The 11348-nt window shown below is 37.0% G+C and overlaps 1 protein-coding gene across 2 annotated transcripts in view; it reads right to left on the bottom strand.

The window, feature by feature from the left end:
• Positions 1-1141: 1141 nt before the first annotated feature.
• Positions 1142-11348, bottom strand: part of XRN2 (5'-3' exoribonuclease 2) — an 89179-nt gene continuing 78972 nt past the window's right edge. For both annotated transcript variants that reach the window (XM_080814769.1, XM_080814770.1), the window contains 3 exons: positions 9673-9736; positions 3901-4039; positions 1142-1665 (listed from right to left, as the gene is read on the bottom strand). In XM_080814769.1, coding sequence (XP_080670895.1) covers positions 1600-1665; positions 3901-4039; positions 9673-9736 — 269 coding nt within the window. In that variant the 3' untranslated portion in view covers positions 1142-1599. The remainder of the gene's footprint in view (positions 1666-3900; positions 4040-9672; positions 9737-11348) is intronic.

The raw sequence follows: 11348 nt of genomic DNA, 5'->3' as shown, positions 1-11348 counted from the left end.
CCAGGACACCCCACCAAGTTGAGGGAATCTAGCTGGCACAGCTTTTCCATCAGGCTTTTGGCTTAGATGCCTTCAAAATACTTTAAACATTCACTTTCAAATTAAAATTTTTAAACAGTTATATGTAACTGTGTATAAGCCAAACAAAAACAATTATTTTATACACACTCATGACAGCTAAAAATTAAACAAAAACGAAAAATCTGAGAAGATACAGGTTCTGTGGAAGTGTGGGTTTGGGGTATCTATGAAGCTACAGAGAGGACATTTATATGGGCTCCTCTGGAATATGAAATACTTGATTTAGGTGGCTATTCATTTGTAGTATTTGGAACATAGAGAAATTTAAAAGGTGTTATCACTTTAACATATTGTGAAGGTTATAATGGTTGTGTTGTTAATTCCCAGCAGAGAGGCTTTGTCTCAACAATGAAGGACCTTTCTCTATTCACCCATCACCAGCAAAGAACTCAACAGCTTCAAAATACCTTATTTAAGATTAAGGTGGCCTTTTTTCTGCATAGGCTAAGATTAACAAGTGTGCCTTAGTTGAAATATTAAGCAAAAATGTCCTAAATCAGAAGGTCAAAGAAAAACCTTATTCTACAATCTTAGGCTAGAATAGGCAAATGGTAACAAAGTAGCAAGTCTTTACACATGTGTGTAAATTTGTTGTGGCAAACAAATGAAAGTGCATATGGAAGTGCCATGTATGAACAGCAAGAATAAATTTAAGGAGTAAGTGTGCTGACTAGCAAGAAAAAAAAATGAGTACAAACTGAAATTATTACAAAATAATGCAAAAAATATGCTAAGGAGCACAAGCTAAGTAGCTACAAATTAAACTTTTCACCTTTTCTTAAAGATGTAAAACAAGCCTTAAAACTGAAGGACAAGTCTATATGAAATTTATAAAACATAAATAACTTATTGTATAGTTAGCCAAGTCAGTAGCTCACATACTAACATATGAGTTCGCTGGGCTGTCTTCCTTCTTCATTGTTCTTTTGACATCTAATTGTAGAAATGATTGTCTGAAAAAATGTCTTAAAACAACACATGGCCAAGATTTTCATTGTTGAAGTTCTATAATAAGGACACAAGACACCAGAGTTTTCAGTTGTTGTTTTTTTTTTTTTTTACTAAAGTCCAGAAATTTCCATAAGACAAGTACATTAATGAAATGTTTCCAAAGAAATACTGAACAATATATACTCTAGTTAGCTGAGGGTTCCAGCTCAGGAGTTCATACCTAATTCTTGTGCATTAAAAATCAGCATGGATCTTAGATGATCTAGAATATACTGTGTTTTAAAATCCACAGCTGGTTTGATTTTAACCATAATGAAAAACCAGTATTCCTATTCCATCAAATGTGTTTTACAAGCAATAATAAATTCAGATCCACTGTATTATGCAACACACATCTTTGGAAAGCAACATAAACAGTGAGATCAGGTCAGTAGAAATATACACAGTTAAAAGAAATACACAAAGTACTGTAGTTTTATTAAAAACTACTACTTGAGAAAGAAATCTTTCCACAAATAGCATAGAATTGTAGAATGATGAAAGGATTTGGGAAAGCTTTACAAAAGCCTAATTCCAACTGTATCTTCCTGAGGGTGGTGGCAAAGGGTATTTCCTTCCTTCTCTGGGATATCCCTGTAAATAAGCAAAAGCAAGAGTTTATCTTCTGGATTAACACCCCTTCAAAGACATTAATTTTACATCTCTCTGGAAAAACACACCATAAAGAAGCTGAATATGTCTTAAAAGTATTTAACATGGAAGGTCTTTCATAAATAGGTGCTTTAGGTCCCCAGTTTCATGCAAAGCTTGCTATAAATGGTACCACTGAAAACTACCCAAAGGAGCTGTAACACGCACTTAAGAAACTCCTTAAAATGCACACAAATGAACTACAGTTAAGTGACCTGTGTAAAAGACTAGTGGTTCTCAATCTTCCCTGCCACTGCAGTAATTCAAGTCACACTGTGGTAAGATGTCCACATCATCTTTAGACACTTGAAGGAAAAGTCATTTTGCTTAAGCAAGACAAGAGCTTGATAAGTCAGCTGAGGCCTAATGAACTATTAAGTTTAGGGATTTTTTTTTTGTATGTTTAGCTATAAATAGTAGAGTATTAAGTAACACATTAGATTATTACATAATTACTAGTGACATTCACAAAATATCCTAGTAAGCTTACAAATAACATTTCTGTACAAAAAAATTCCCTCACAATTCCCTTTCTAGGCCTCTAGGATTCTGAAACAGACTCGTCACCCCACACCCTGGCCCCGTGTTGTCATTCAGTGGTTTAAATTATAATGAGTATTTGTAGACCATTAAGGCTTTATTTTTAGTCATATAAACTTCATTAAATAGAGTTGGTCATAATTATACTGTTTTTAACAATGAACTTCTGCAATTTAATAGTACTTCAAAACCTGTGATTTAATAAAAAGTATCTGTGAAAAAAGAGAGTGAGAAAAAGAAATGTATTTGTAAAAGGTCCTAAAAGAATTTTAAATTTACCAATTGGTTTGTATCTTCCAAGTGAATAATGATTTTACCTGCTGTAAAAACAGAGAGTTCCTTCCAGGGAAGACCTCCTCTGAAGGAGATGAGAAACCAGAGGAACTGGGCTCAGAAGAACCCAGCAGCCAGGCCACAGCTCTGCTGCCACTGCTGTTTCCCACTTGGAAAATGAGGTAATCGGACTAAAAATTCTCCAGGGTTTCTTCTAGTTTGTAAGTATGTCCCCATTTCAGTAATACTCATTTTGTAGACTGCCTACTATCATCCCATCAACTCTTCAGCATAAAATGGCAAACTACTGATATGCTTTTTAGACTTCTGGGGCTGACAGTAATTCAAAATAAAATTCTATGAACAAATTTTAATAAATTTTAACAAAATTCTCTCAAAAGATAATTAAGATGATAATTTTTTTATAAAGTGAATAGCCTTGTAAGAAGACACACAAAAATGTGTAGAAGAAAAAAAAAAATCTTTCTAAGCTGTCAAAAGAGAGGTCTTACACAATGGGACCGCATGCCAAGAACCTGTGTAAGAAAATTAATATTCACAGCACTGCAAAAGGCCTGTAGGCAACACCAGGTAAGCAATTTTAAAACCACTTCACATCACCACAGGTGCTAAACTCCATGAACACTGCACACACTAAATCGTAGCATTCTGACCCTGTTCTTTGGCAAGGATTTGATTGCAGAGCACGTAAATACTAGCCAGGCGTCGAATGGCTGGGGGGACAAATAGACTGAGGCAAACAGACCTCTGTCTTAAATTCTGCTTAAACTGGATACCTTACAGAGAAGGAAATGAAGCTCACACATGCTAAATAAATTTGTCTAGGAATTGTTATACTCATTGTAAAGCTATTTAAATTTAGCTAAAAAATATGTGGGAAATAATGAAGGAGATATTTCTTTCCATGAAAAGGGGTATCCCAGATGAATCAAGACAGAGGAGACTATTAAGATGAATAAAGGTAACAGCTAAAAGGGTAGACTGTTACTTTCAGCTTCTACAAAATTATCTAGTATGAAATCTAGTTTCTACTACTACAAAGAACATCCTTAAAGGATAAAAAAATGTTTTGGCAACTGACTCTATTTGTGCTAAATATTACTGACCGCTATGATTAAAAGGACTCTGGGGCTGGAAAACCTTTAGCATCTTCAGGGTATAACAGATGTAGTAAGGCACAGACTCACTCTATATACATTTTAAAATGAGGGACCCAAGTTCAGCTGACCGACACTATCAGTATCTCATCCAGAAATGTTTTTAAGAAAATACGGTGTCCTGAGAAGCATGGCTAAGTACCAAGTGTGCAGCATGTTTTTCATCCCACAGCCCACCCTGTATCACCTGTCTCCCTCCACGATCATCGCGTCTGGGTGGATACCCGCCAGGTCCAGCTAACATCTGGTACTGGTTTGGCTGGAAGGCTGCATTTTGGGTTTGGAGCATCCGGTTCCATGGCAGCAGAGGTTCAGCCCCAACGCCTCTGTGGAGAAGTATTATGTCTGCATTATAAGTCAAACCTGTTACATAGCTCAAAGTCTCAAACTGGCTAGCATCATCTCCAACTCTTAGGACAATCAAATTTGCCTGCATTTGTCAAATGGGACATACAGCATCAGAGCAACCTTTATGCCCCTCATATTCAATGTAGTCTAACATGTTTAAGTATCAGCATTTAAAGAAAAGGGATCTAAACTCGAATGAATGAGAAACGTATGACTTAAAATATTTTGTTCATTTTCAACTATGAAATTTCCTTTTTGGACACTTGAATATTTGGACCCAAGATCACAAAGTTGGTTACATTTAAGATGCTATCCAAAGAGTAAACATGTACAAGACAGGAAAATGGGCTTTATTTTTAAAAATGTCTAGACTCGTTCTTGGAGTCCATTCTTTCTAGTTAATTGCAGGTTGCAAATGAATTCTTACTGCTCAGTATTTTGAATCTAGGGTAGGGGACTTGGCTGTTTTTTCCCATCCATTATTCTGCTCAATATGTCAGAAGGTCTGATCGGGAGGAAACCTTTTCAAGTTCTATTGATGCAGTTTTCAATTGACCACGGTGACCTAGCAACATGAGCACTAATTGGCATGGGCTGACTGGCATTTGGTGTACAGTTTACATGGGAACACAAATTCAACAGCTATTATAACCCAGTTTGCCGGCCCGGATTACTAGTCAAAAGAAATGTTTTAATTGTCTTCAAGTGCCTATTTTAACTTTGCAGATACAAAGCAACAGGTATGATGTATTAAATAATAATGTAAAACTGTCACATAAACAATGTAGCCAAGATACACCTTCTAAAGATAATCACCATGTAAGACACAATTTTATCGAGGCATTTTCAACTTCCATTTTACAGAACAGTCACTATAAACAATAAATAGAAGCAAAATTCTCCAATATATTTTAATACCAGATGCTTTGGGGCCATTACAGATTTTAGGAGAAATCACAGAATTTTAAAATTGCTAAAGCACTAACTGCAACCATACCAGCATATGAATTTCACTTCCCAGGTGCTGGGGGTGGGGGGAACAGCTTGAAGTTGGGCTCACTGGGTAATGCTGGGTAATGCATTCTTCTCACAGCTATTCAAACCTGAATCCATCCTCTCTACCCTCCCATTCTCCTTGCCTTCACTTGGAGCTTGCTTTTTTTTTTTTTTTTTATACCAAAGATAATTCTTTTTGTGTGATGACTCAAAGAACAACTCTTTGAAGAACTATAGAGAAGCCAATACTATTCTTCACAGTTAGTGGTGAAACCAGAGCTTTAACCAATAAAATCTGCTGTACTCAAAATAAAAAATATATCTCAGAGGGAATATCCATATATTTAGGGCTTTTATTATTTTTCAGGCTCATTACTAATACAAATATATTTTAGCAAGAGTGTCCCATCTCTTTGGAAAGAACAATTATGCAGAGAGATAGGAATGTTCTCTTCTGATCTCTAAGGAGTGAGGAGTTAATGTTTTGTACTGTAACCAAGGAGGCTTATCAAAACTGGGCCATTAACATAAAACCCACACACCAAAGATGCAAATCACACATTGTATTAACTGTAATCAATTTTTATTTTAAGTTCTGCAATGATCAAACTCACTCAACTGGGCTTCTGGAAAATCTGCTGGTATGGACGATATTATAAATGTAATTTTACATTATTTCATATTCTAAAAATAGGTTAGAAACAAAGCCACAATTTAAAAGCACAAAGTCCTCTTTTTGTTCAAAATAATTACTTAAAATGTTTTTGAAAGATAATTTTTATAAAAATATTTTAATTGAAATTAAATAGAACAGTAAGAAGGACACTATCCTCTTTTGCTTTTTACTGGCAGTCCTTTCTTTTCCACAGGTCTACCATATTTCTATACTAACTGTATTAATTTGCAAGTTGTTACAAGTAAATTTGCCTTCAAAAATACACTTTAAATCTGGGACCAAAGTATTGAGGTTGACACATTTTACCTTTTTTAAATTAGAAGCTATCTACTGAGACAACCTACCTGAGGCATTTGGCATCATTGATGGCAACTACATATATATATTTACATTACTGCCAACATTTGATTCTCTTTTCTTAAAATGTTTTTTAAAAAATTTAATTCCAGTATAGTTAAAACACAGTGTTAGTTTTAGGTGTACAACACAGTGATTCAACAATTCCATACATCACCTGGTGCTCATCATGACAAGTGAGTGCCTTAATTCCCATCACCTATTTCACCCATTCCCCACCCACTTCCCCTCTGGTAACCAGCAGTTTGCCCTCTATGGTTAAGATTCTGGTTTTTGGTTTTTGTCTGAGAACAATATTCTTAAGTTTCAGGATGCCTGGGGGGCTCAGTCGGTTAAGAGTCTGCCTTCAGCTCAGGTCATGACCCCAGGGTCCTGAGATGGAGCCCCACATCAGGCTCTCTGCTCAGCGGGAGCCTGCTTCCCCCTCTCTCTGTGCCTGCCCCTCTGCCTACTTGTGATTTCTCTCTCTGTCAAATAAATAAATAAAATCTTAAAAAAAAATTCTTAAGTTTCTAACTTCCCATTTTGGAAAGTAGCTTGCAATATGAAGTCACTGTGACCAATCTGGATATTTTAAAATTATATATATGGCAGTTTTTAAAGATTTTCCATGACTGACTAAGCTTAATGCCCATAAGTTAAAAAGTAAATGGCCACCTTGGATATGGCCAGAAAAGAGAAGCCCTCCCTGGCAAGAATTACATGCACAACAGGGCAGAACTCAAGCGACGAAGAGAACTCAAATACTCTCTACCATTCACTCAGTTTGAGCTGGCTTGTCTCTATGCAAGAAGGCAAGGGTGGGGCAGTTCCTGTTGTATTTTTTTTTTTTTAAAGATTTATTTATTTTTGAGAAAGACAGAGAAAGAGAGCATGAGTGAAGCAAGGGAGGGGCAGAGAGAGGGAGGGAGAAAGATATCTCAAGGAGACTCCCTGCTAAGCATGAGCCTGAGGTAGGGCTCCATCCCACAACCCTGAGATCGTGACCTGAGGCAAAATCAAGAGTTGGATGCTTAACCCAATGAGCCATTCAGGTGCCCCCTGTTGTATTTTTAAATGAAATGAACAAATGGAGTATAAATACTACCCCAAAGTAGGAAATAATTCAAGAAACAGTGTATTTTAGCAAAAAAAAGTACATTCGACATTTTCTTTTCTAGTAGGGTTCTCAACCAAATACCCAAAATAGTGCAGTGGGCAAGTACTGAACTAATAATAAGGATCAGGAATGCCTGGGTGGCTCAGCAGGTTAAGTGTCTGCCTTTAGCTCAGGTCATGATCCTGGGGTCCTGGGCCCAAGCCCTGGGTCAGGCTCCCTGCTCAGTGAGGAGCCTGCTTCTCCCTCTCCTTGCCACTCCCCCTGCCTGTGCTCTCCCTGTGTCAAATAAATAAATAAAATCTTTAAAAAAAAAAAAAGTAAAACTGGTTCCAGTAAGAATTCTACTACTTACCAGTTGTGTCACATCTCAGTAAAGTCAAAGTGACTACAAGTTTATATTTTCTCCTCTACACCTTGTGAAGTCAGAATGGTTAGACACACTTTGTCAGTCTGTATCTGCTAACAAGCTAATGGACAAATTTCAGGTGGCTGAATTCAAACTGTTTTCTTTGTGAATGTTGTGCTTCTTAAATGACATGGTCTAAGACTTTTCTTATGCTCACATTTAACTTCTGCTTTAAGGTAGGATTTCAAGTTTCCAACCAAAACTAGACCAAAAATGAATGCTCCACAAAACTTGTCCCTAACCTGCTGGGTTCACAAAGACAGTCAGGATACAATACAAATACTTGGCTAGGGCAGAAGAACAAAAACCTGATGGAAATCAGGACAATGGTAATGATCTTAGGAGATCTTTCAGTGTCTAGAGGGAAGCAAAGCCACTGGAAATGAAGAAAGAATGTCTCAAAAGTGGAAGGAGATCCTTTATTTCCTCTAAGTCCCTACAGGTTTACTATAATATTATGTTCACATAAGCATTCTAAAAAGTTCTGTTTGTTCAAGTCAAAGTTTCTTAGTAAAGAATGGTACAGAAGAGAAATAGTACAAAAGAGAATGGTACAAAAGAGAATACAAACTGCTCGACTGCTGTGTACCTAGGTTTCCTCATCTGTAAAAACAACATCTACTTCAGAGGCTTGCTAGGAGGAATAAATGAAGTCTTTTCTAAAGGCATGTTGGCATGTTCACTCACAGTGCTGACACTTCGTAGGCAGACTGTAAAGGTTCGTGATTATTAACGACATGGAAGAGAAGCAAGCAACAAAGTAGGGAAACTGAAAATCAAACTCAACAAACTTAATGCAGAAAGACAGTTATTTAAAATGAGATCAGTTCCAATGTGGTAATTTGTAATTTAGGAAAATTTTAAGCTTTACTCATTTTCTAATTTGTCTGAAAATGGTCCTATCCCAAAGATGTGGAAGGAGGGTATGCTTGGGGCACTATATTGAAAACAAAACATAAATTCAGGCATTGTATCAGTCATCTTGAATCTAAAAAGCAGCTTGCACTAAGTAGTTGCTACTATTAATACATAATTTAGTAACATGATTTCTTTTATCTTCTTGAAGAAAATCACGAAATGAAGTTTGGGAATCTCCAAAGAAAGTTTTCTTAAAAGGGGAGCAACATTTATAATCCTGTTCATAACAACACTTTTATTCATTTCAGATGATCAGACTGCTAAAACAGTAAGAGAGAGGGGAACAAAACAGATTAGAATTGGGAAGGCAAAGAGGGAAGCCTTACTATAGGTTTAATTGGTTTCAGCATTTACTGATGCTGGCAAACCAGCATAAAATGATAGGTTTGAAAGCTGCTCTGTAAAAAATTATTCTACAGATGTTAATATAATTATTCATAATATGCCTAGCTGTCTTGTCATGTAGAAACCACCTGACTTAGGAGCACACAACTTATCAATGAAAGAACATAAGTCAAACATCCCTCGTTATTAAACCATGTCACACTCTTCCTAGTCCCCAGTACTTATTAGACTGCAGATCCCATAATCCTTTTCTGAGTCCCTTCTGCATTTAATTCAGTTCAGTCTTAAGCAGTTAAAGAAACTGTTTTCAGTGGCAACTAATAACTACTGACCTACAGTGACACTGCCCTACAATAGGCTTGTCAGCCCTGAAAAAGTTGTACCAAAGAAGCTGATTAGGACTTCAAGAGGTCTGTAGCAAGAATCAATGGTTGGTCTGTACTAATGCTGTGTTGCCCGCACAGAAATGATAAAAGTGGAACACCATTAGTTATGCCTCATTAAGCTGCACAAGCCTTCTAAAAAGAAATTTGTTTAGCCTGACCAAAACCTAATACAATTTTAAGCTCTCTGTGTTGCATTTTTACAGGCCACCTTAAAACATTCAATAAAATAAAGGCCAAGAACCAAGGGAAGTGGGAAAGTATATAAAGAGGAGTCTTTTAATTCAATGTGTTAGGCATCTATTTTCCTAAAAGAAGCACAACAGAAACTGTTTAGAGGGAAGAAAGTACATTTCAAACCCTGGAGAAAGCCCAAACCTCAAATGTTGATGTGGAAAAATATTTAAAATTCATGTTTGCTTTAATATTACCTGTCAAATCTTTGCTGCTGGAAAAGAGGAGGAGGACCCCGCCAGGAATCCTGTGGCCTCATATCTGGAAAATAAACAGGGAAGGGTCAACAGAAAATCTTAAGTAATCACAACTATAAACATCCTAGAAGAGAGCATAGGCAGTAATTTCTCTGACATAGGACACAGCAACATTTTTCTATATAGGTCTCCTGAGGCATGGGAAACAAAAGCATAAAATAAACTAGTGGGACTACATCAAAATAAAAGTCTTCTGCAAACTGAAGCAAACAATCAAAACTAAAAGACAACCTACAGAATCAAAGATATTTGCAAATGATATATCTGAAAAAGGGTTAGTATCCAAAATATATAAAGAACTGACACAACTCAACATCAAAGAAACTCCAGAATTCAATTAAGAGGTAATCACTATTCAGCTACCCATATTATATTCTTATAAATAAAATTTCTTGAAAAAAAAATCTGAGACAAAATACAAACTAAATAAACTAGCATAATTACACAAACTACAAATGTAAAAAGACACACAATCAACAGGGTCAGTAAATTTTTCATTATTTTTCCTTTGACAATGAAACATAGTTTCAGGAGTTTTAGTCAAACTCCCACATTTCTCTCTTACTACCTATGTATGTGTGCATGAGTATGTAAAGGTATGTTTTTCACATTTTTATTTTAAATGCTGTGCAAAAGAAAGGGATTTATGTTCTTTTCCATAAATACAACTGAAAGAATAGTAACTTCAATAGAAATCCTGAGAATTTCTCCCTAAGCACGGAAACTGGAAGGAATTCTGGCTTACCTAGCTATCACAACAAAGTGGAGGGCACACATCTCTCCAACACAGGCCAGAAGATGCTAATAAAGGGACCACCAACTTTTCCATTGTTTTCTGAGACTCAAACTTCCTCCTCTGACACAAAGCTGAACTGGCAACATCTGACTCCAAGGAACAACTAAATGGCTGCTACTCCTGCACGTAACCGAGCTGAAAGGAGCAGCCCCAAACACCGGTCAGGCAGGCACTCAGCAGCTCAGCAGGTCATGTTAACCAAGTGCTGCTCTGCTCCGGTCTCCAGTCTTGCAGTCACCTTGGCCACCCTTCAGCAGGGTTTGTGTGTGACCTAATTAAAACAGCTGGTTCCAGGAGTTGTCTAATGAGTTCACTGTGTGAGGACAGTAACCTCCTCCAGACTCCTGAGACCCAAGGACAACAAGGCTTACCATAATGTATTCAGACTCACATTTTAATGGAAACACAAACTAGAAACATGCTTTTCAAAATTACTTTCTTAAAGGAAAGAAGAAATGAAAGCTTATCTCTGGTTAGGAACCAAAAAAATGCAATCTGGGTTTACTTTAAAAAGGGGGGGGGGTGGAGAGAAAGATGGAATTATGCTTAAAAGCCCCACAAAGGAGAACATGGAACAAGCAGAGGATCTAGCTGTTCACATGATTACAGTGTGAACAACAACTACTACTGTTTTGGGCTCTCCCCACCTCAACAAGGCTGAGACGTTGACACTTGAAGACAATTTTCCTAAAAAGACAACCACCCTTGGCCAGAGCAGGGGGGCAGCCAAAGCACACTGCGCCTTGGCCAGCACGAAGTGTCCAGCAGCCAAACCCACAATAGATGCTTCTCTTGGAAAGCAGCAGGAAGCCTTCACCAC

Source organism: Martes martes (assembly GCF_963455335.1).
Source record: "Martes martes genome assembly, chromosome: 9".
Lineage (NCBI taxonomy): Eukaryota > Metazoa > Chordata > Mammalia > Carnivora > Mustelidae > Martes > Martes martes.
This window is presented reverse-complemented; position numbering and strand designations above follow the sequence as displayed.